The 26,323-nt window shown below is 46.7% G+C and overlaps 1 protein-coding gene across 6 annotated transcripts; it reads right to left on the reverse strand.

Annotated features, from left to right (window-relative positions):
- Positions 1–29: 29 nt before the first annotated feature.
- Positions 30–25,545, reverse strand: si:ch211-198m17.1 (mucin-2). 6 transcript variants are annotated; one of them, XM_030348247.1, is made up of 22 exons: positions 25,358–25,545; positions 13,910–14,641; positions 13,142–13,210; positions 12,941–12,997; positions 12,546–12,644; positions 12,194–12,303; positions 12,006–12,064; positions 11,775–11,911; positions 11,522–11,656; positions 9,453–11,318; positions 9,229–9,303; positions 8,716–8,814; positions 8,332–8,441; positions 7,426–7,484; positions 7,199–7,329; positions 6,944–7,078; positions 5,389–5,437; positions 4,986–5,023; positions 4,517–4,595; positions 3,359–3,554; positions 2,347–2,379; positions 30–1,089 (listed from the first exon to the last, which is right to left on the reverse strand). In XM_030348247.1, the coding sequence occupies exons 1-22, from the start codon at positions 25,407–25,409 to the stop codon at positions 958–960; spliced, it is 4,452 nt and encodes a 1,483-aa protein (XP_030204107.1). In that variant the 5' UTR covers positions 25,410–25,545; the 3' UTR covers positions 30–957. The 6 variants fall into 6 exon arrangements, with proteins under 6 accessions (XP_030204107.1, XP_030204106.1, XP_030204108.1 ...); XM_030348246.1 differs by having other exon boundaries at positions 13,142–13,747; positions 13,895–14,641; XM_030348248.1 differs by having other exon boundaries at positions 9,453–9,962; positions 11,067–11,318; positions 13,142–14,641.
- Positions 25,546–26,323: the final 778 nt, after the last annotated feature.

Below are 26,323 nucleotides of genomic sequence, written 5' to 3' on the forward strand. Positions count from 1 at the left end.
ACTATCTAAATTATATCAAACCAGGCGGATTCATTTATATTAATTTATTGTCATTGTGCACAAATATGGTCTTCTAAAAAGGTCCTTTATTCACGTCATGTTTACGTACTCATAGGAAATAATGCCCTGTCTCTGGAAACAACGCACACAAATATATACAAAATATATATTGTAATCTGGGTTAACCCTAACAAAATGGACTCGAGTGATAATTGGCACACCCTAGAGACAGGCATCATCCATGCACTCTGTGTTTCTATTCATCACTAAGACAGACATCAGTAAACAGGCACGTATTGCAATCGCAGCAGCTTGAGCAGGTAAGCTTATGCACATAAATAGAGAATTCACAGAGCCATAGATTCGTAAACTCTTTAGAAAAGTCCCCTTACCAGGAGTCCAGCCCCTTTAGTGGTTTAATATTCGTATCATTGTTTTTTCTAACTTCATATAAAATAGTTCCTCAAGAAAAGACAACTACTCCTATCCCATCCATATACTCACATTCAATTTTTGACTTAATTTCCCCAGAAAAAAATATAAAATAAACACAAAAAGTTAAGTGCAGGTGATGTCATAAGAATCACGTAGAAAAGGGCCACGGTATTTCTTAAATAGTACAGAAACATTTCATCAAATCTTCATATCCGTAAGAGTCCTCTACAACTGGGCAATGGCGACATCTAGTGGTCACAAACAGCATAGTTTCACACCCTACAAAGAACATAATTTAATCTCATAAAATAAAATAAAATAAAAAATAGTTGAATTGCTGCTCTTTGGTTTTCAGCCTTAAACCTTACTAAGCGACTTAACGTCCTTTATCATAATAATACATAATATAAAAATCAATTGTTAAAAATGTCTGTATCTACATAGAACGCAAAAGCTCGCGGTGACAGGACCTATCACCTGACATCAGACGACGTTCCTCTCAGTGGCCTGAAAGCATTCCCTTTACATTTGTGTCTTCTTGTCTTCTCCGGATAGGAAGTAGGGGTTCTCGTGGCCCTGCACCAGGTAGGAGTAACGTGAGGGGTTCTTCCCCTTGAAGGTCCTCATGGCTGGGTCCAGGTCATAAGATCCGGTCTGAGGTGTGGAGGGAATCAAACGGAACAAAAACAGTGTACCTTTGTCCGTTGTACAAAGGACTTCTGTACTGTACACTAATACACACACACACACACACACACACACGTACGCATGCATGCAAACACACACACACACGGATGCACACACACACACACACACACACACACACACACACACACACACACACACACACACACACACACACACACACACACACACACACACACACACACACACACACACACACACACACACACACACACAAAAACACACACAAGCACATGCAAGCACGCACACTAAATACATGCAAACCCACACCAGCTAAATTAGTCAAAATTCCCCTCACAATCCTTGATAGAATCCAAATTGCCAAAAACTTTCTTTAAATTAAAGACCTTTTGCTGGAGGTACGACACCTCAAAATCTTATGACAAAGATGTTGAGGTGTTGAGAACACTTCAACATCTTTGTTGAGGTGTTCTCCACAAAGATGTTGAAAACACATGTGAATGACAGGCAAGCTGGATATCTTAAAAATAATCGCCCTCTTTGATCAGAAATGAACCAAGGGCGGTATAAAAGCAAAATTGTCTCAAACAGAGCCAGGTGCGCAGTCAACTAGAGAAACATGAATCTCCTTATTCCAAAATTACAGCACTTAAATCATACCTTCAGCATCTTTAAGTCTTGATATCTTGATCTTGATTGGTTTATTTAGTTATTTGCAATACTGCCAACTGATCCATTAAGATGACATGCCAGAGGTGTTATTGGATGTTTGTTCGTAGTCCTCACAGGAAAAACCTCCACCAGAAATGTAATTATCGTTGAATTGCAAAAAATCTCCATCTTTACCTTTCATCTATTGCTAAAAGTAAGCTCAACTTGAGAATCGCCATGGGCTTTCGGAGATAGATCTTATTTCAATGAAAATTAAATTTGGAATATCTTTGCCTGTATGTAATTGAATAAATCGTGGTAAAGATGGATATTTTTAGCAATGTCATAGCCTGTTTTATAAGCAAAAATTAGTCCAAGTCCAAATCAACACCAAAAACCTGGGTCGAATTCAATGCCCGTAATGCTACAAAGGACATCATCCTTCCCAGATACAATCATAAGATGTCGAATGCTAAAGTGATTCGTTTTTGAGTGTAAATCACAACCGCCAATCTTCGAATCTCTCTATGACAACTCTGGGGGGGGGACCGTCCGTTCTAACATCGCCCGACCAATGGCGCCGGCTAAGCTTACCTTCCTCCATCCTCTGTGAGCCCTTTTGCCCCCCTAAAGCAACACACTAGGAGTCAGCCAAGACTTCACAGTACATTCTACTAAGAACACTCTGAAAACCACCGCTGAGCTGTCTCGACGGATCGAAGCAGTTCACTTGATCGGCGGTGGTGGCAGTGGATCGGAATGCAAGGGGTTAAACCACCGCACGAGTTATCTCTATAAACATATTTTTGCACCGGTGCATGGAAGAGGAAGTCTCCTTCATCCTGCTACACCCGAGCTCCAGTCATAATACCCATTGGACGAACGCTGTCGGTTTTCCCAAGATTGCCCGTAAATGACGGCTCGGACGTGCTTTTAGAGTTCTGTGGAGAGCAGCGGGCGTGCGCTGGCGGTGTGGATGATCAGACGGTTCAGGTGCTCACAGGCCTTTGCTATGCGTACAGTCCGTGCGCACCCACACTTTGGGTGGGGCCTGGTCGTCCGCAGGCGGGACGAGCAGGCCTCGGGGACGAGCAGGCCTCGGGGACGAGCAGGCCTCACGGACGAGCAGGCCTCGGGGACGAGCAGGCCTCGGGGACGAGCAGGCCTCACGGACGAGCAGGCCTCACGGACGCAGGTGTTTGAAGACATTTACGGGACAGATCAAAGGGGATCCTTGTGGGAACGCGGACGTGTAACGTATGACTCTGACATTAAGAAAAGTTCATCACATAGAACCGCTTCGCAACAGATTCAGACGCTTAGAAAACTCTTCGGCAGAGGAGGTTTGTGCAAACTGCTCGGAGCTGCGTTTGATAATAAGACGCCCTGAGTATTTAAGACGGCTTTTTTTCTCTTTTTAAAAAATGACTATACACTGCAAGAATTCCAGAACAACATCACGAGAAAGGAGCTCACCACAGACACGCCTACGGTACAACTTTACCGCGGTAAAACCACGGTAAAGTGTCGCCTTTCAGAACGCCGGTCGGTGTGACGCGAACCACGGCGGTGCGTGGCGGCCGTGTGGGGGGACCAGGACACCTACCGTGCTGCTGTTGGGCTGCTCCGTCAGGTTATGGATGCCGTTCCCCTCGCTCATCTCGATGGACGGGTTCGAGTCCCACTGGGTGGTGGCGCGGGGGATGGGGATGACCCCCGGGATGCCCCAGGACCCCGGAATCTGCTCCTTGGCTGGGTACGGACTGCTGCTTTGCTTGGGGGAGCTCCAGAAGCAGCACATCCTGATGTGGGCAGGGAGTAGGCAGAGGGTTAGTTTAGCGAGAGAGTTGAAAATGATATTCCTTGTACCAGAGGATAGTTATGTCTATATACATTTATATGGGAAATATCTGTATACTAGTATAACATTTTTATCTATATTTTTATAGTTTATAAATTTTTAACCTCCTCTGACCTCTGCGGTCAATACAGTGGCGTCATGTTATTTAATCTTGCATCATATGAAAATCATATGCAAAATATGGCCATTGTTGTGCAGAGCTGGCTAGTCTGGATCAGCTGATGTTCATACATTACTGCAATGCATTCTTCGCTAGACTGAAGCGGATTAGCTCGTAAACAAACGACTCCTGCTTTCCGCCACAGCATCCCAGAGGTCATGATATTCAAAGTGCGATAAGCAAACATTACAAATGCATCATGTCCTCATAAAAGGTGACTGTGACTGTTTGTGTTGCAACCCATAAATGTTTCCAGGTAATTGATGCTGGCCCAAGATGTGTTGCACGAACTGCATATACAAAGGACTTAAGCCCGACAAAACAACAATACCACTGCCAACGTCACGTCATAACTAAGCCCTGACAATGTGGGAACACATTACATCTGTTATGAAACAGGCAAAACTCCACCCTTTCACATACGTAGATATGATTACACTTGTTTTAGGTTTGGCTACATTTCTATTTTCCATAAATGCACTTGTGTTTGTTCGTATTTGAAAGTCATTGCATTTAAGTCGTCACGTCTGTGCCACCCTAGTAAATAAACTTCTGCCGGTGACTGATCCAGGACCAGCCGGCCAACGGCAGGGGAGGGACCATCAAGCTCTGTTCTACTGTGAGAGTAGAGGTCAAGCTCTGTTCTACTGTGAGAGTAGAGGTCAATCTCTGTTCTACTGTGCTCTACTTCTACTCTACTTAAAGTAGAGGCGAGTGTGACAAAGTTCCCGGGCGTTCCTCACCAGATGATCAGGCCCAGAACCAGCAGGAGCAAAACGCTCCCGAGCACAACAGAGATCACCACCACCGCCAGTAGGGATGCTGCAAACACACACACGCACACACACACACACACACACACACACACACACAAACACACGCGCACGCACGCACACACACACACACACACACACACAGTCAGACACACGCACGCACACACAAACACACACACACACACACACACACACACACACACACACACACACACACACACACACACACACACACACACACACACACACACACACACACACACACACACACACACACACAAACACACAAACACAGACACACACACACACACACAAGGTTGCCAGATTGGACTACATAACATGGGACTTTACTACTAAAGTTGTATTCAACCAGAATGAACACAATAATAATTGATTATTTGTTCAATTATTCATTTATTTAAGCTGAAGTTTGACTTACAATCATTGCAGTTGATGCCAGCATATCCAAATGAGCATCTACAAATTAAGAACAGGAAGTTACAATTAAACGATTAATAATAATTATAATAATATGGATAATAATACTAATACTTTATGCAGCACTTTTCTATTTACTCTATTTACAAGACAAAACAGTGACTAGACTCAGACAAAACTAGATATATACATGAACATATACATGATATATATTTATATATATTTGTTTATACACATATAATCCCTAAATAGAGTTCCCTGTAGAATGCAAAAGGGGGCGCTATGTACTTTAAACAAAGCACCACATGCCCCCCAATACTCATTCAGGGCCTCAGGAAACAGCAAACCCACCCAGTACCTCCCCGGGACATGAAGACCGACTTATGAACAGGCGCTGTACTTACGGAGGGCACGTCCTCTTGACGGAGTCCGCCCGGGTGCCACTCGGACAAGCTGTGGACAGACAGCCGAGAAACACCCCATGGGACGGAGATGAGAGACTCATATAATATATATCAATAACAATTACAAACTAAATTAGTAATACTTTAACATATCATTACCTCCACACACTGTTACTACTCATAAAAATAATTATTAACTAAATTACTTATAATTTACCATGTTACCACCCCCCCCCCCCTCTATTCCTACCAATAATAATGATAATAATTAAAATACAAATGCAACAATAATATTGACTTCTGTCACTAAGCAACAGGTGTATTCCAAACAATGACCATGACCATGTTGAGGCGGCTATCGTGCAGTCAAATGATGATGCAGCTCATCCTCGCATTATTATGGTGACATCAGGATCCGTGTCCGTGCATGAGGGTATAAACAGACTATTCCTGGGACTGGGAAATAAATTTCACCTGGGTGGCGAAATGTAATGCAGAAGTAAAAATAGTCGTCATGCCTTCATGGCTTCATGGCTGAGATTCTAAAAGGTTACCCCACCCGACTTACCAATATGGCACGTTTTTACATCGGTGAGTAAGGTCTTCAACTAAGTTACTAATGTACGTGGGCTAAATGATTCACGCGCAACCTAGGCTATGAAACACGCCCAGAGTCCGGTTCTTGTGTTGGTTGTTAAGGAAACGACCCCTTTACCAAGGCATAAATCCAAAGGGGAGGTGAGAAGGCAGAATCATACGTTTATGCCACAGCACTCTACCTGGTGTCTCTCTCTCTCTCTCTCTCTCTCTCTCTCTCTCGCTCTCTCTCTCGCTCTCTCTCTCTCTCTCTCTCTCTCTCTCTCTCGCTCTCTCTCTCTCTCTCTCTCTCTCTCTCTCGCTCTCTCTCTCGCTCTCTCTCGCTCTCTCTCTCGCTCTCTCAAATTCTCAAATTCATAAAGCTTTATTGGCATGACTATTGTGGTAAACCAAACGGTGTTGCCAAAGCATTACAGTGTTATGCATTACATTAAATATTATGTATAATAGCAAAAGAGAACGTCAGAACGATATGTACATATAACAACCTATAACAATATATCATAACATACAGATGTACATATAGAACTAAAAGTTATATTACAGTCAAATTAAATGAATGTAAAGAGAAGCTACATAAATCTCTCTCTCTCTCTCTCTCTCTCTCTCTCTCTCTCTCTCTCTCTCTCTCTCTCTCTCTCTCTCTCTCTCTCTCTCTCTCTCTCTCTCTCTATGCACGACATTTCAAAGGAGATGAAGACAGTGTGTGAGGCACTTTAACTGCTCTATGGAAAGTACATCCGTCTTTTCTGGGGGGCCGGTGAAGACATGAGCCTTGTGTGTGTGCTCTGCCCCATCTTCTCTCTGTGGGTTGTGTATATCGTCTGGGCACTGAGTGGATATTGAGCTCAACTAAGCAGTCGTAAAGCGGTAACCTTAGCAACCACAAAATATACCTGCGGCTACTGTAGCCAGCCGATTAACTATAGCTATGGAGCGACTTGTTTGTGGGACTTACCGCTGCAGCTCTTGCTAGAGAAGACGTTAGGGATGAAGCCTTCTTGACAGGAACACTGTGCACGCCCATTGAGGCTCTGGCATTTAGTAGACATGGAATCACAGGGTAGAGGCTGCTCTAAACACAGCTCGGTGGCTGAGGACAAACACAGGGAGAGGGAATGAAAAGCAGCGTTTAACAAGTTGACCATTGGGCTTCTGAGCACATTGGCAATGTCCTGCTGGAATAAGCATGTGGTCTGCATCACGCACGCACCGGTGAATATGGTGCCGTTGAGAAAGCCCCCCGAGTTCTTGATGCCGTCGACTATGGCCGTGTTAACGGATTTTTGAGTGGCGTTGGAATTCTGGAATACGTTATTGACCGTTGCTAGCACACTGCCGCGCCTGGAGTCCAGAGGAAACAGTCAGTAGAATCAATAGATGATGATTGATCCCCACATAGTCGCCAGTGGAGTACAGGAGAAAAATAGAAAAACTTACGCCAGGGAAAGAACTTCGGACCTCACATATCCAGGCGTGTCAGCGAGGAATCCTCTGAGCTGTGATGTCAAAATAAGTATTTGTTATTATAGTACCCCTTGATGGAGAAAGGGGCATGTTATAGCCCACTGGTGGAGAGAGGAGCATGTTATAGCCCACTGAGGGAGAGAGGGACATGTTATAGCCCACTGAGGGAGAGAGGGTCATGTTATAGCCCACTGAGGGAGACAGGGACATATTATGGCCAACTGGTGGAGAGAGGGACATGTTATAGCCCACTGATCAGTCCCTCCAGAAAAACGTGATTATGCGATCGCATAATTCAACGCATAATCAGCCAAAGTCTCATATTCATGCGGGGGCCGCATTTTTTAAAATATGCCGGACTTTCGCCGCACAAATTGCTGATTTCTGCGCAAAATATGCGGGTCTTGCATGATTTCATAATCCCTGCATTTTCGTTGCAAAAAAGTCGCATATATCTTAGCAGAAAGTTGAAAAATGTTGCATTTACTTCACACAAGAGCAGCCATTTCTCCCTGTTGCCATGGGAACGTTATGAAGTGAAGTAATTAGTAATTACGTGACGTGAACGTCATCGAAAAGCTGCATTTATCGCAAGTTCCCGCATTTTTTTCCAGTTCCCGCAATTTTTGCAAGTTCCCGCAGTTTCATCGCATAAAATTGCATAAATATGCCGCAGATTTCATCGCATTTTTTAAGAAAACATGACGCACAATCAAGGATTTTTGGCCGCAACAATCACAAAGAATTGCCACATTTTTTTGGAGGGACTAACTGATGGGGATAGGGAGATGTTATAGCCCACTGATGGAGCGATGGACATGTTATAGCCAACTGAGGGAGAGAAGATAGGGTTCGACCCATTTTTCAATGACGACCTACCTCACTGGAAATTTTGGCTGAAGTTTTCCGGAAGATCTCGGAGGTACTGTTGGCCATGTCGTCAACAAACTCCAAACTGACGATATGAAGCTCTCCAGGGAAAACTTGAGCTGAGTCGAAGGAGAAGCAAGAAAGATTTAAGATAATAATAACAAAAACAATAATAATAGTCAATTTGTTTTATGTAGCACTTTTAAAAAATTCAAAGACGTTTGAGGATGACATCAATAAGGCGATCGTTATCCTCATTCTCATTGTCGTCAACATCATCATCATCATCATACCAATCATCCTCACTGTCACCATCGTTATCCACAACCCAACTGGATACTGATTATGATTATTATCATAATCAGAGGAAGAATTACTTGTCTTGACCCTTACCCGTTTCGCAGGTGCCATCCACCATGTAGCTCCCAGCAAAGCACTGACAGATCCCGTCCCGACAAACACTGTCAGGAGGGCACGAGACGGCAGGGCACACTGATGACAGAAAGAGAAGGTACTCACACACTTAAAGCTAGAGGAGGCAAGATGGAGAAACCGGCTCCCTCCACTCCAATTAATAATCCACCATTTTTAAGGTATTTTATATCGCGGCTAAAGTAGCAGCAATAAGAAGTTAGGTAAATATGTATGGATTTCTTAGTTATTCAGGGTATTCAGTTCATAACAACACCTGAATGATTTAGATATTGCCAGACGTTTAGTTTAGCTTGGGCGATGAGACCTTGTTTGTTGTTTATTTGTTTTCTTGCAAAGAGGGCTATGTGGTTTGACCTAAATATCCTCTTCTCGTTCCTCCCACCTATCACCAAAATCATCTTCATTATAGTAACATTTTCAATAACTTTAAGTAAATTATGTGTTATTGCTGCATTCAACCTGGTTACTCACCTATTACTGGTGATTTGGTGGTGGTGGTGGTGGTGGTGGTGGTGGGAAGACCTGCTGTGGTTCCGTTGTTCTTTGCTGCAAGGTACGAAATATACAGAGATGGCATGAGATGGCAAAGAGTGACGCGTTAATGTTCTTCACTCAACAAATCAAATCAAGAACTTTGAAATCTACAATAAAAATTGTGATTTGAATTGTAGACTTTGAGAGGATTTGGTGCCAACCTGTCGTGGTCTGTGGTGTTGAAGAACCAGGGGTGGAGGTGTTCCCAGCTGGGCCTTGGGTGGTGCTACCTGAGGGTGGTGTTGAAGAACCAGGGGTAGAGGTGTTCCCAGCTGGGCCTTGGGTGGTGCTACCTGAGGGTGGTGTTGAAGAACCAGGGGTAGAGGTGTTCCCAGCTGGGCCTTGGGTGGTGCTACCTGAGGGTGGTGTTGAAGAACCAGGGGTGGAGGTGTTCCCAGCTGGGCCTTGGGTGGTGCTACCTGAGGGTGGTGTTGAAGAACCAGGGGTGGAGGTGTTCCCAGCTGGGCCTTGGGTGGTGCTACCTGAGGGTGGTGTTGAAGGACCAGGGGTGGAGGTGTTCCCAGCTGGGCCTTGGGTGGTGCTACCTGAGGGTGGTGTTGAAGGACCAGGGGTGGAGGTGTTCCCAGCTGGGCCTTGGGTGGTGCTACCTGAGGATGGTGTTGGAGGGCTTGTTGTGGAGGTGATCCCAACTGGACCTTGAGTGGTGTTTCCTGGGGTGGATGTTGGGAGAGGGTTGGTTGTGGAGGTATTCCCATCGGGGCCTAGGGTGGTGTTACCTAGGGTGGTGTTTCCTGGGGTGGATGTTGGGAGAGGGCTGGTGGTGGAGGTGTTCCCCTCGGGTCCTAGGGTGGTGTTACCTAGGGTGGTGTTTCCTGGGCTGGATGTTGGGAGAGGGTTGGTTGTGGAGGTATTCCCATCGGGGCCTAGGCTGGTGTTACCTAGGGTGGTTTTTCCTAGGGTGGATGTTGGGAGAGGGCTGGTGGTGGAGGTGTTCCCCTCAGGTCCTCGGGTGGTGTTACCTAGGGTGGTGTTTCCTGGGGTGGATGTTGGGAGAGGGTTGGTGGTGGAGGTGTTCCCCTCGGGTCCTAGGGTGGTGTTTCCTGGGCTGGATGTTGGGAGAGGGTTGGTGGTGGAGGTGTTCCCCTCGGGTCCTAGGGTGGTGTTACCTAGGGTGGTGTTTCCTGGGCTGGATGTTGGGAGAGGGCTGGTGGTGGAGGTGTTCCCCTCGGGTCCTAGGGTGGTGTTACCTAGGGTGGTGTTTCCTGGGGTGGATGTTGGGAGAGGGCTGGTGGTGGAGGTGTTCCCCTCGGGTCCTAGGGTGGTGTTACCTAGGGTGGTGTTTCCTGGGCTGGATGTTGGGAGAGGGTTGGTTGTGGAGGTGTTCCCATCGGGGCCTAGGGTGGTGTTACCTAGGGTGGTGTTTCCTGGGGTGGATGTTGGGAGAGGGTTGGTTGTGGAGGTATTCCCATCGGGTCCTAGGGTGGTGTTACCTAGGGTGGTGTTTCCTGGGGTGGATGTTGGGAGAGGGCTGGTTGTGGAGGTATTCCCATCGGGTCCTAGGGTGGTGTTACCTAGGGTGGTGTTTCCTGGGCTGAGTGTTGGGAGAGGGCTGGTGGTGGAGGTATTCCCATCGGGTCCTAGGGTGGTGTTACCTAGGGTGGTGTTATCTGGGCTGGAGGTTGGGAGAGGGTTGGTGGTGGAGGTATTCCCATCGGGGCCTAGGGTGGTGTTACCTAGGGTGGTGTTTCCTGGGCTAGATGTTGGGAGAGGGTTGGTTGTGGAGGTATTCCCATCGGGGCCTAGGGTGGTGTTACCTAGGGTGGTGTTTCCTGGGCTGGTAGACGTTGGAAGAGGGCCGGTTGTGGCGTTTGAATTTTCGGGCGGAGAAGTAGAGGGCCCAGTAACGTCTGTGCTGTTTTCTGTCGTATTGGTTGTGGCCGGGGTGGTTGTAGGACCGGAGGTGGAGGTATTCCCGGCGGGGTCTAGGGTGCTGTTGCCTGGGGTTGGGCTTGTCATAGGAGGGCTCGGTGTGGATGTGTTGCCAGCAGGTTCTGAAGTGTTGTTCCCTGGGGTGGACGTTGGGAGATTACTACCCCCTTACTAGTACTACTACATCTCATGATATTAATAATAATTATAATACACATATAAAAATAATCATTACTTTTATCCCTGAGCAACAGGTGATTTCCAGACAATAGCTCTAACTGCGGCTACTATAGCCAGCCCATTAAATACAGCTAATGAGTGAGTTGACTGCAGGTCTTACTGCTGCAGTTCCTGAGAGAGATGTTGTTTAGGATGAAGCCTTCTTTACAGATACACTTTACAACCCCGTTGTGGCTCGTGCAGTCAGTCGACAAAGAATCACAGGCAGGAGGCAGCCTTGCACAAAGGTCAGTTGCTGAGGAAAACACAGGGAGAGGAAATCAAAAGCAGCGTTTAAAAGTTGACCATTGGGCTTTTGAGCACATAGAAAAGGTCCTGTCGAGATAAGCATGAGGTGTGCACCACGCACGCACCTGTAAATGTGGTATTGATGAACACTCCATTTGGGGGGGAGTTCTCGATGCCGTCGTTGATTGCAGCGTTAACGGATTCTTGAGTGGCGTTGGAATTCTGGAACACGTTATTGACTGTTGCTAGCACACTTCCGCGCCTGCAGTTCAGAGGAAACGGCGAGAATCAATGAATTAGAGTTGATCCTCACAAGGTCGCCAGTGGAGTGCAGGGAGAAAAGTAGAAAAACTTACGCCAGAGCAACAACGTCGGTCCTAATATATCCAGGCGTGTTCCACAAGAATCCTCTCAGCTGTGACGTCAAAAGAAGTTTGTGTTATTATATATATATATAGACCCCTGGTAGAGAGAGGGACATGTTATAGCCCACTGAGGGAGAGAAGATAGGCTTCCAAAGACCCTTTTTTCAAGGACGACCTACCGTACTGGAAATATTGGCTGCGGTGGTCAGGAATATCTGCGAGGAACTGTTGGCCATTTCGTCCATAAACTCCAAACTGACGATATGAAGCTCTCCAGGGAAAACTTGAGCTGAGTTGAAGGAAAAGCAAGAAAGATTTAAGATAATAATAAAAAAAAAATAATAGTCAAAAATTCAAAGACGCTTGAGGATGACATCAATAAGGCGATCATTATCCTCATTCTCATTGTCGTCAACATCATCATCATCATCATACCCATCATCATCATCACTGTCACCATCATTATCCACAACCCAACTGGATACTGATTGTGATTATTAACAACGAAGAACTACTCGTCTTGACCCTTACCCGTTTCGCAGGTGCCATTCACCATGAAGCGCCCGGCAAAGCACTGACATATCCCTTGCAGGCAAACACTGTCAGGAGGGCACGAGACGGCAGGACAAACTAATGACAGTAAGAGAAGGTACTCAGCACACTTAAAGCTAGAGGAGGCGAGATGGAGAAACCATCCAGAATAAGCTAGACTTTGAAAATATCCAACCGCAAAAATTCCACCCCTAAAAAGCCTCCCCCCCAAAAAAACACATGACCAGCTTGCTAGCTTCAGCAATAGGTCTACCTAGCCGTTTGGAAGACTCCGGTCATGCCTAATGAGTCCATGCAAAAAGATTCGCCACCATCACCAAAATCAGCCTCATTATAGGAACAATTACAATCAGGCATTCAATAAAGTTACTCGCCTATTCCTGGTGGTCTGGTAGTGGTGGGAAGACCTGCTGTGGTTCCGTTGTTCCTTTCTGCAAGGTACGTAATATACAGAGATGGTATGAGATAGCAAAGTGTGGCGTGTTAATGTTCTTCATTCAACAAATTAAAGAACTTTGATATTTACATCAAAATTGGGATTTGACCTGTAGGCTTTAAGCGAATTTGGTGCCTACCTGGCGTGGTCTGTGGTGTTGAAGGACCAGGGGTGGAGGTGTTCCCAGCTGGGCCTAGGGTGGTGTTACCTGGAGTGGATGTTGGGAGAGGGCTGGTTGTGGAGGTGTTCCCATCGGGGCCTAGGGTTGTGTTACCTAGGGTGGTGTTACCTGGAGTGTATGTTGGGAGAGGGCTGGTTGTGGAGGTGTTCCCATCGGGGCCTAGGGTTGTGTTACCTAGGGTGGTGTTACCTGGAGTGTATGTTGGGAGAGCGTTGGTTGTGGAGGTGTTCCCATCGGGGCCTAGGGTGGTGTTACCTAGGGTGGTGTTATCTGGGGTGGTGTTATCTGGGGTGGATGTCGGGAGAGGGCTGGTTGTGGAGGTATTCCCATCGGGGCCTAGGGTGGTGTTACCTAGGGTGGTGTTTCCTGGGCTGGATGTTGGGAGAGGGTTGGTGGTGGAGGTGTTCCCATCGGGGCCTAGGGTGGTGTTACCTAGGGTGGTGTTATCTGGGGTGGATGGTGGAAGAGGGCTGGTTGTGGAGTTGTTCCCAGCTGGGCCTAGGGTGGTGTTATCTGGGGTGGATGTTGGGAGAGGGCTGGTTGTGGAGGTGTTCCCAGCTGGGCCTAGGGTGGTGTTATCTGGGGTGGATGGTGGAAGAGGGCTGGTTGTGGAGGTGTTCCCATCGGGGCCTAGGGTGGTGTTATCTGGGGTGGATGTTGGGAGAGGGCTGGTTGTGGAGGTGTTCCCATCGGGGCCTAGGGTGGTGTTACCTAGGGTGGTGTTACCTTGGTTTGGGATGGTTGGAAAAGGGCTGGTGTTGGAGGTAATGTTCTCGGGTGGAGAAGTAGAGGGCCCAGTTATGTCTGTGATGTTTTCTGTCGTATTGGTTGTAGCCGGGATGGTTGTAGGAAGAGAGGTGGAGGTATTCCCAGCAGGATCTAGGGTGGTGTTACCTGGACTGGTAGCGGTTGGAAGAGGGTTGGTCGTGGCGTTTGAATATTCGGGTGGAGAAGTAGAGGGCCCAGTAATGTCTGTGTTGTTTTGTGTCATATCGGTTGCGGCCAGGATGGTTGTCGGACCAGAGGTGGAGTTGTTCCCAGTGGGATCTAGGGTGGTGTTACCTGGGATGGTGGAGGATGTGACAGAGCTGGTCGTTGAGTTACTGTTCGCGGGCGGCGAAGGAGACATTGGGCCAGTGGTGTTTTCCGTTGTATTAAACATGGTTGGTGTTGTTGAAGGAGCAAGGGTGGAGGAACCCTCATTTGGACCAGCAGTGCTGTTGCTGTTGGGGCTCACTGAAGATGTTGTATTCCCAGGGCTTGGTTCCGTTGTATTTGACGGTGTGGTAGGTGTGGTTGTGGACGTCACCATGGAGATGGTGAGAGGGCCCGGAGCTGTGCTCGTTGTGCCTGAGGTTCCGGGCGGTGAGGTGGGCAGAGCGATCGTTGTATCGGAGCCATCGGTGGGGCTTGTGTTCAGAGAGGACCCTTGGGTACTGCTGGATCCCGCTGTTATTCCTTCAATGACGCAAACAAAAACAAACAATGAACACGGACCCTGAAATGTTGTCTCAAAGAAACCACCAGCGAACGCACAAACCTAAGCCGTGAAGGTATAACAAACCAATTGAATTCATGCCTGTTTATAGCTTCACTCACATCCACACCATGGTAATAGAGCTAGCTCTCTTAGTCAACAATAGCATTGGCCAACAAACCTATATTCGAAGGTGGGGTTCTTAACGTTCCTAATTACTTCCTGTTTTAGGGAATGTTTGACCTTATATTTGTGTGTCATGAAAGAGTCTCTGGTTGTTTAAACACTAAAAGGCCATTGCATTGCGTGACTAGGGAGATTAAATGCGAGCGAGATGTGTTTATGACTTAGGGGTGGGTCAGGGGCTGGTTTCGGCCACCGTTCAGCATGGGGGCCCCACTGTGGTTGCTTCCCTGTGGTGTGGTCACCTTCCAAGCAAAGCTACCTCAATACCCTTTGTCGGATGCCATTCACTCACCTTCCTAAGAAATTAAGGGTGGGAAAATGTGAGTACGCCCAACACAAACAGGTTCTTTCCGTACAATAGGGTGTCTCCCATGAGGAAGCTGTTATCAAATTGGGAAGGTATTTACAGTAAGCCCTACGTAATACAGTGTGGGCTGTGGTGCGTCTTATGGCCTAATTCTCCAGATTCAATTACATGTGGAAAAGCAAGTCACACACTATGAAACTGGGAACACACACACATACAAACAAACACATAAATACACGCACACAGCCTCACAGACACAGATACACACACAACTAGACACGTTATCACGCATACACATACAAACATACACATACATACGTACATACAAACACACACACAAATACACACACATACATACACAAACACACATACACACACACATACATACATTTAAACACACCCGCACACACAGCCATAAACACACAAGGGTCATCATAGATATGGTACTTGGCGGGAGGCCATGAACTCAATTCTCAGGTTAAATGCTTTTCAAGGCCCAGATACATCGACGATTATATGTATTTGCTAGGGTGTGATATCAGTGTGTGTGTTTGTTTCTGTCCGTGGGTTGATCTGTAACTGTTTAATAAAGCTCCACCAATGTGCATCACACCCTTCAAAGAACACAAAGGCTTCTGGTGAAACAAACTACTGTTTAATGTTGTCCCCAAACAATCAAACCACAACCACCAACATTTCCGCCATCATTATATTCACATCATTCGTACATTGCTCTTGAGTACCTAGTCAGCACTTGTTTCCGTGATTGGCATTTTTACTTTAATCCAAAAGCAGTGTTTTGATGGCAGAGAGAGATCTCACACATGCCCTTGAAGAGCCTTAAACAGGACATTTATTTCCCATCGTTTTTCTAAATATGGTGTTCAAGGTAGATTGTGAAATGGCTGGCAATAGGTAATCAACATCCAAGCTGTTGTTAAAATAGGGAAACCTTAAAGAGCAAATCCATCACAGCTCTTAGCAACGACGACGCAAGGGGAAAAACACACACACACACACACACACACACACACACACACACACACACACACACACACACACACACACACACACACAGACACACACACACACACACACACACACACACACACACACACACACACACACACACACACACTTCATATGCCAACCCAAAGGCATGCATCAACACTCGCATCAACCCATTTATAACACACAGACTCACACAGATAACACACAGAACAAGCGCATACGTCATTGTTCTCGTTATGTCCAATAGTTACAAGGAAGCTCTAAACAATATGTCCGCTGTGCACCGGGGCCATATACAGTACATAAACCACAAGACACATGACATGTGTACACATTGGCCTCACTTTACTTCTTGCCCCCCTTCTCATTTCCATACTAATCTGTAAACACTATGTTGTTCCTTCTCCATTCTCATCACAGGCTGCATGGAAATGAACCAGTGGCTCCGGTTGCTGCACAACTGGCCGGGCTGTATCATGTAAACAAGTAATTCTTTCCTCATTTTGAGCTTACCCAATGAGCCGGGCTCATTGGGGACAGTTCTGCATTTCAATAACTAGATGCCAATGAAAAGGGAGCATGAAAGTGAAGAACATGAAGAAGTACAACAAAAAAAGGGAACTACAGAATGACTAGTCTCGGTGTCCCTATCGGGAGCCTATTGTTCTTCAAGAGAGCCGGGAGGAAGCAGCTCACGATTTGGGCCTGCCAAGCGGGTGGGGCTTGAGCTGCGATGGAGCGGATTGGCTGGAAGTACGCGACGGAATGCTCAGTACGGACAAATGGCTGGCTACTTACAGGGATCCGATGGCAAACGGATGTGAGGGAGCTGAACCGGCACAAGCTAAGGCATTGGGGGTGGGACCGGAGAGAGGGGGTACAGAGGGCGGGGTGGATGTGAGGGCGAGCCCACCCTGGGCCACGGTCTGCTCAGGGGATTAGGACGGGACGCGAGAGGGGGGGGATAATCCCACCCAGACACAAAGGAGATGATGGGGGTCGCCTGGGGTCACTAAGACTTGCTAAATTCCCTAACGGACGCGCAGTGGAGAGAGGGGAGTTGAGGACCATGAAGGCCCCTTCTCTGTAGCATCACGCTGGTGGTGGTGGCTGGGAGACGCTGACCGATCACTTCTCATCGGGGGGCTTTTTAAGCTAATGTTTAGAAAGCGCACACACCAGCGTTAAGGTACGATTTGGCCGGATACAGGCTGCCGCACTTCTCCGGGTTGTGTTGTCTGCCGTGCCCTGTCTCTCTCTTTACGCACACATGCACGCACACACACATGCATGCACACACACACACACACTTACACACAAACACGCACACATGCACGCACACAGGGTCACGCTTGAACCCACACACGGGTGCACACACAAACACACATATACTGACATACACACATATAGCAAGCACGCACACACACACACAGCTCAATGCACTGAAAGTGCACAGCGTTAGTCACAAGGCTCTCCTCTAACTACCGCAGCAGCACTAGCAGCATTGCTAGCAGCAGCGCCAACAGCAGCGCCAACAGCAGCGCCAGCAGCAGTGCTAGCAGCAGTGCTAACGGCAGAGCTAGAGGCAGAGGAAGTGCTAGCGGAGAGTGGTTGAGAAGAGAGCATCTTTTGCCAGGGGAGACCCTGTGCACCCACTTCCATCGCAGCCTAATGAGACAACTGGTCTCACGTCCTGGTCTCACCCGGTCCCACTTCCTGATATATGAGCTCCAGGTATTTAAAGACGGCCATTTGCATGTTACAGCACTCGAGGTATGTGTACATTTGACAGTCAAAAGAGCTGCTCTCACATGATTGATGATTGACGCAAATACACAAACAAGCATGCATACACACACACACTCACACACACACACACATACACACACACACACACAAACATGGAAATCGTGCAAGCATAAACACACACACACACAAGCACGTAAACATGAACACACATACAAACACATGCATGGCGTGCACACACACACACACGCACAAACGCACACACACACACACACACACACACACAAACATCCAAAGCGCGCATACATAAACACACACACAAACAAGCACGTAAACATGAACACACACACAAACACATGCATGGCGTGCACACACACACACACACACGCACACACACACAAACACACAAACATGGAAATCGCGCAAGCATAAACACACACAAGCACGTAAACATGAACACACACACAAACACATGCACGGCAGAGCTAGAGGCAGAGCTAGCGGCAGCGCTAGCGGAAGTGCTAGCGGAGAGTGGTTGAGAAGAGAGCATCTTTTGCCAGGGGAGACCCTGGCTACTGACTGTCGATCCCCCCCCACCCACCCCCAACACCCAGCCCCCCCACTGGGCTCTGATGGTGGCCGTTCTGCGTTGCCCTCCCATGACACCGCCCTCCCCCCCCCCGACCAACACCTTGGCCACCGCTTCTCCGTAGGCGAGGCACGGCGTCCGTCAGCGTACCGCCGCTAACCGGCAGCACCGCTACAGGCAGGCTCCTGTTCAGACCAGCCGACTCAGCGTTCGGTTTGGCTCCGAGCCGCCGCCGCGGGGTACGTTCACCTTGGCTACGGGCTCGGGGCTAGCGGCGGTGGGTAGCAGAGGGGGGGTGAGGGGGGGGGGGGGGGGGGAGGGCTGCGTTCCCGGCACAGTTATTTGCGGCGTCCGGCGCCGCCGCCACCGCCTGTGGACGCCAAGCCTGATTAGCGGCGAGGTGATAAAGGCCGGGTTGTGAACCCGGAGCGGCGCGAGGCAGCAGGAAGGGCCCGGGGGGACGCGAGGGGGGTTTAATTAAAAGCAGGAGGAGTGGTTTTGTTTTATGGGTAGAGGGAGCTAACCCATGGGGGCCTGCGTTGGGTCGTTGTATGCAGTGTGTGGCACTGAACACACTGGTATGAATTCCTGCAGGTATGAGGTGTTTCACCGCTCATTGTGCACCCACTTCCATCGCAGCCTAATGAGACAACTGGTCTCACGTCCTGGTCTCACCCGGTCCCACTTCCTGATATATGAGCTCCAGGTATTTAAAGACGGCCATTTGCATGTTACAGCACTCGAGGTATGTGTACATTTGACAGTCAAAAGAGCTGCTCTCACATGATTGATGATTGACGCAAATACACAAACAAGCATGCATACACACACACACTCACACACACACACATACACACACACACACACAAACATGGAAATCGTGCAAGCATAAACACACACACACACAAGCACGTAAACATGAACACACACACAAACACATGCATGGCGTGCACACACACACACACACACGCACACACACACAAACACACAAACATGGAAATCGCGCAAGCATAAACACACACAAGCACGTAAACATGAACACACACACAAACACATGCATGGCGTGCACACACACACACACACACGCACACACACACAAACACACAAACATGGAAATCGCGCAAGCATAAACACACACAAGCACGTAAACATGAACACACACACAAACACATGCATGGCGTGCACACACACACACACACACAAACACACATACACACACACACACACAAACATCCAAAGCGCGCATACTTAAACGCACACACAAACAAGCACGTAAACATGAACACACACACAAACACATGCATGGCGTGCACACACACACACACACACGCACACACACACACGTACACACACACACACACACAAACATGCAAGGCGCGCATACATAAACACACACACACAAGCACGTAAACATGAACACACACACAAACACATGCATGGCGTGCACACACACACACACACGCACACACACACGTACACACACACACAAACATGCAAGGCGCACATACATAAACAGTAAACACACACACACACAAGCACGTAAACATGAACACACACACAAACACATGCATGGCGTGCACACACACATGCACGCACACACACACACACACACACACATGCACGCACACCGGCCACGCCCAGGTGCTCGGCCATCCAAGTGATGGTCGGTTTACGTTGCTGCCGTCCGATAATCCCCAGCGTAGCGTTCGATTCACTGACCACCAGACTCCAAAACTGTTTCCCTCTCCCCCCCAGGCCTTCAGGCTTCTGAACCAGCCACACCAAGCTCATGGATCACAGTGATCACATGACCACCAATACACGCGTTCCGGCCACTCGTACGTCCACATCCTTATCATGTTAGGCCCGACCATGATACCATGCCCACACATAGCTATCAAGGTAGACCGTAACGTGATTACACACACACACACACACACACACACACACACACACACACAGCCGAACACACACTGAGGCACACAGACCAACACCCACCAACACACACACCGACACACACATCATCATAAACAAACACACTCACACTGCTCTCGTAAGCCGAATAAATCCAGTGGGCCAGAGGCAGGTCAGTCTGGGTGAACCAGCGCTGCCGTGTAAAGTGGTGCTGACGCCAGCCAGCCAGGGGAGCCCCGAACGGGTGGAAATGATTAGCACCCCCTCCCCCCCCCTCACCCACCCACCCCAACCCCCTGCCCACCCCTGTCGGATCTCCCTGCCTGCTCGCCGCTGGGGTCCCGGTGATGTCAGACCGAGTTGTTGGCGGGAACCTCGTGACTCACTGGCGGAGCTGTGGTTTAGCATTGTTCACGGTGGGGGGGGGGGGGGGGGGGCCTTGACTACGCATCTGTACTACCTCTCCCAAGGTTCCTCCTGTCGCTGGGGAGAACGAGGAGAACGAGAGAGGGATGGACTAAGGGGAACGGTAAAACGACCCCGAAACACACAGGGTTGGAACCATCACAGGTTCAAAGGTTAAAGTGGAACCAGCTGCTGGGTGGTTGGAGCTGTGTTTCACCTTTATGTGCCGTTTGTACTTCCTGTTAACTCTCCTTTTGCAATAAAGGCAGGTCGACTTCAATTTTCATTTGGTAGACATGTGAGGCTAGTTTTATGGAGGTTCTAAAACAGCATTGGCTACTCTTAAGAGCAAAAGGCACGGATGTGTGTAAATAATGGCGGTGAAGTGGGATTGCAAAGGGAGGATTTGGAGAGCAGTCCGAGTAAGGCAGACTGTTGATTCAAATATTTATGTTCCTGTTTGAATGATTACATTGTTTACTTTATAGACGCTTTCATCCAAAGCGATTTTAAGTAAGTTGATTAAACTATGAGGATTAACCCCAAACAGTACAAGAATCATCTACAAGAAGCAAACAACTTAAAAATAATAAGCAATGCAAACTTTAGTGCAATGATGGAGAAACTAGCGATAAAGACAGATAGAAAGATAGAGAAAATATTTATTTGAGAGGACAATAACATACCCCAACACAGAAATGGAGCAAAACACAAAAATAGAGCAGTCTTTCTTTTGTAATTTTCTGTAACCCTGTCTGCCGTCTTCGCCCATAATCTTTGGAGATAACATTATGCAAACAGCAGGTGCAGAAAATCCCTGGCCAATAACGAACACGTACACAAACATTCAACCATGCACACACCCATACAGACACACAGACATACACACACACACACACACACACACACACACACACACACACACACACACACACACACACACACACACACACACACACACACACACACACAGACAGACAGACAGACAGACACTCACACACACACACGCACGTAGGCAGAAACGTCAGCTAATGACAGAGAGGTGGGCCAGTGCTCGCAGCACATGGAACAAAGTAGGTATCATTCTGAGACAGTTGTTTATTCAAACTTCACCCTGACGGTAATCTTCAAAGTTCCCCTTTCCTAGCTTTCTCTCTCGCGCTCGCTGTAATCTGACACGGCTGGTAGCTGGGTGCATGCGGATACAGGGGCTGCGCATTATCTGAGCAAACAGAGGCTCCGTTAACTCTCTTGTTTAGCAGATGGGCTCTGTCCTGCACAACCCTGCATGCACGCCCACACACATGCGCACGCACACACACACACGCGCACACACGCACGTAATGCTGCTCCCATAGTATCCTATTTAACGGTGGCCGGCACATGGTTTCCAATTAGAGGCAGATTTACTAGCCTAGAAGCCAGATTTACTAGCCCGGAGAGGAGCTAATCCAGGCAGGATACGACAAGGGGGGGAGGGGGGGGGAGGGAGGGGGAGGGGGAGGGAGAGAGAGAGAGAGAGAGAGAGAGAGAGAGAGAGAGAGAGAGAGAGAGAGAGAGAGAGAGAGAGAGAGAGAGAGAGAGAGAGAGAGAGAGAGAGAGAGAGAGAGAGAGAGAGAGAGAGAGAGAGAGAGAGAGAGAGAGAGAGAGAGAGAGAGAGAGAGAGAGAGAGAGAGAGAGAGAGCCAGACAGACAGACAGACAGACAGACAGACAGAGAGACAGAGAGCAAGTGAGCAAGTGAGCGAGAGAGAGAAAAAGAGAGCGAGTTAGAGGACGAAGTAAGAACGCTGGTACGATGAAGATACATTTCCCATAACATCGTTCCAAAAAACCTGCAAAAGCCTGCAGCCTTTCCTAATTATTACAGTGTGCAGTAGCTATTTGGTGAGGCAATTAAGGGTGCTAGCGAAACGTATACTCTGCTGCTCTATCAAACAAATCTAAACCCCCAGCTGCAATATGGCATTCTGATACAAAGACCCACAATGAGCCAGAGAAGAAGAACAGAAACAGGTTATACTGGTAAGGGTGATGCTGGGTATAAAGCCGAACAATAGAAATGGGCGGATTTGTTCCGTGCACTTTAATTTGATAAATAACGTCACAATGAAGTATTGTTGTATGCCAGGGTTAAGGCTGCAGCTAATCTTTGATTTAGTTAGTCTGTTAAAATGATTAAAGTGGTAATGACAACATTTTATGGAGTAGTTTTCGAACTCAACTCAACTCTTGGCGTAACAAGTCATCCGAGACCGACTGCGGACGGTTTCGGATGATTTAAAAATTGAGATTCAACGTCTGCATCTCAGTGAGACCTGACATAGAGCAGAGAAATGTGTTGGATGTTAGTCAGGTAGTGTTTTGGGGAATGTTACCAATTTAATTACACACTCGTACACCCGAATCTTACTCACTGCTTTTTTTGACCACACACGAGCGCTGGTGGTATAGGTTTGTGTCTCTCTGGGCCTATTGAAGGGTTATAAAAGTATGTGAATAATATATGAAGTACACAAATAGAATTAACAACTGAGCAACTGCCTTTGTATTATGCTGGCAGCACACACACACACACACACACACACACACACACACACACACACACACACACACACACACACAGACACAGACACGCGCACACACACACACGCGCACACACACACACACACACACTCCATCAATCAAGAACATCATCGAAGGAGAGGGGAGGCAATCTGAGTGATATGGCACTGGACTGGAATCAGCTGGTTTACTGTTATGAGGATGTTCATCTTAACGATGAGATGAACAACTTTAACCCAACCATCCGAGTGTTGAGCAATGTAATGTAGTAAAGTATTGTAGTATAGTTAAGTGTGTGTGTGTGTGTGTGTGTGTGTGTGTGTGTGTGTGTGTGTGTGTGTGTGTGTGTGTGTGTGTGTGTTTGCTGCGTGCGTGCGTGCGTGTGTGCGTGCGTACGGCTGGTCTTTGCATTCCTGTCTGTGCAGGTATGACTATGACGACCAACATATGACTCAGAGGTTTAGAGAGCTCCGGCTCCTTCTCTCTCTCTGGGGGATTCATAATACTGATACTGTAGGACCCACCAGGGAGTAGAGACCACCTGGTTCCCGGTCCAGACCCAGACATTGGTGAAGAGAGTCAAGGCAAAGACCAAGGAGGGAGTATAGACAAAATGTCTATCGTTATAACAACTGCCGGCAATCGAAAAAGATAGGGTTCTAACAAAATTAGCACTTCATAAGGATAAAATTTGCAATCATTTATCCGGATTTAACCTAATTGAATTGACAATCTGCAATATTTTAAGAAGCCAACGTAATCTCCAAAAATAGACGCCTAATCAGCCTCTCCTAATATTTTAACATTAACTGAAGGGCACTTTCTTGGAAGAGATTAAAAAGATTAAAGTAGTTATACAAAATGTTACTATGCAACTCCGAACACAACTTTGGTCTCTTTCCATATAGGCTTCCTCCGAGACCAATTCACCCGAGACCCACTGAAAAAAGTCTCGGATGAACTGCAAATTCAAATTTGAACTTTGAATTTGAAATAAGAATTCAAATTCAAAGTCAAATTCTAATCAGAGTTTAAGACGGGACTGAGACCTTTAAAACTCGATTGGGCTACTACAGCCCTGATATACGCATAGGCCTATCTTTATACGTAGGATATAGTTCAATCCAGCACAGCATTGTCAACACAACGACGCAATATCTCCCAACGCGTTCCTTATGTTTACTCTGACCAGTGGATTCAGCTCGTGGAAGCCTGCAGTAAACTGTGATGGGGTCTGTGATACAGGTCACTTCTTTATTGTAGCCTACTCTAAATGATGATGAAGTCAGTGATCCGATTTGAATGATGCTATTGTGGGAGAGGATACAGTGGGTTGTATGTAATATCGGAGCAACCGCAACTCGGCTATGATTTCACACAGTACTGATTGTGATGGAGGACAACCAAAACAATTACATGCAACATCTTCCTTCATTTACTGAGATGAGAACAAATGAAAGATGAGAAAACATATTCAACCATATCAGCCATAGATTATTAAATGTTTTGTAAAAACCTATTTAGAGAAAAGGAGTAATAAACACAAAACAAAACTAACAAAAACATTTGGCTTTATATAATTTATAAATATTATATATATATGTAAAAAAAACAATAGGCTTTATATTAGCCTATATAAAGCCTAATGGTTTTTTTTCTGCTTGAGCTGCTTCCCCCGCGACCCGACCCCGGATAAGCGGACGAAAATGAGATGAGATGTTTTTTTTTGTTTTTAGTTAGATTTTAGTATATATACAATAACTTTGAATCATTGTTACGGTTGGTTGGTAAGACAAAAAGCAGACTTATTTTCTTCTACGTGTTTCCATGTGACGTTTTTATGGAAAACGAAAGGGGAAGATTGGCGCAATTATCCACATGAACTCATTATTATTCCAATGAAGTCATTCCTGGCAAGCGATTTAAATAAGGAGTTTAAAAGATTAATGAACACAACATTTTGTTGTTTACTCACCTTTAGCAGCAATGCCCAGTAGAAGCACAAAATGACGATAACTAAACACCATCTCAACGCACTTTTATTCTACAACCAATGTATTAGAAACGACTAGGAGGACTACACTCCCTTTATAACGGTACTGCTCTCAGGACGGTTCTCTGTGCCTGCCACAGGTGGTTCAGTCTGCTGCTACTTAAAACCGTCAGCGTTTTAAGGGGCTCAGTCCCTCCAATAGACCGGACTGGCCCCTTCTCTCATTGGCCAAGCATCATGTCAATCAGTAAGAGCTGACACGCACACACAGCCCAGCCTCCTCCTGTAGCTCTATTCCAAATCATCTCGATACTTAGGAATTGTCAACCAAAAAATACTAGATAGTTGCAAATTAAGAAAAACATTCTCAGTGTTACCTTTGCACAGTTATGGCAGCTAGGCTTTGTAGTGAAGTATCGGTTCTTTCATTATACTAAATAAAACAATTATATAAATGATAAATTATACTAATACTGCCAGGTACTTTGCAATATAATCTAAAGACCTTACGGGCAGTGTGTTTAACAATATAGAAAGTATTTTTATTGTCAAACTGAAATAAAAAATCATTATTGGTTTCACCAACATGTGCATGTTTAACTACGTGTTGTGAGATTAATGAATGTATGTTGACATTGAGATAGTTGGTGTGTGTTTCCTTGAAGGAAATGTTCTTGATTTTATACTGTATTTCCAATTAAACCAATCAAAATTATATAATATGATTGTCACGTCTCAATTAAGAAATCAACCTCTTGCTGTAAAAAATATAAAAATAAAAACACACCCAAAGCCAACATCTTTGGTAAATAGTTCAGGGACAATGATACATTTTACTTCCTTATACCAATCACGTGGAAGTCAATGATTTGAGAGCAATTTTCGGGAGGGGACATGGTAAGGTATTGTAAAATGTAATTTTCCTTTGACAAGAATCATGTGTCAGTA

Source organism: Gadus morhua, chromosome 2 (assembly GCF_902167405.1).
Source record: "Gadus morhua chromosome 2, gadMor3.0, whole genome shotgun sequence".
Lineage (NCBI taxonomy): Eukaryota > Metazoa > Chordata > Actinopteri > Gadiformes > Gadidae > Gadus > Gadus morhua.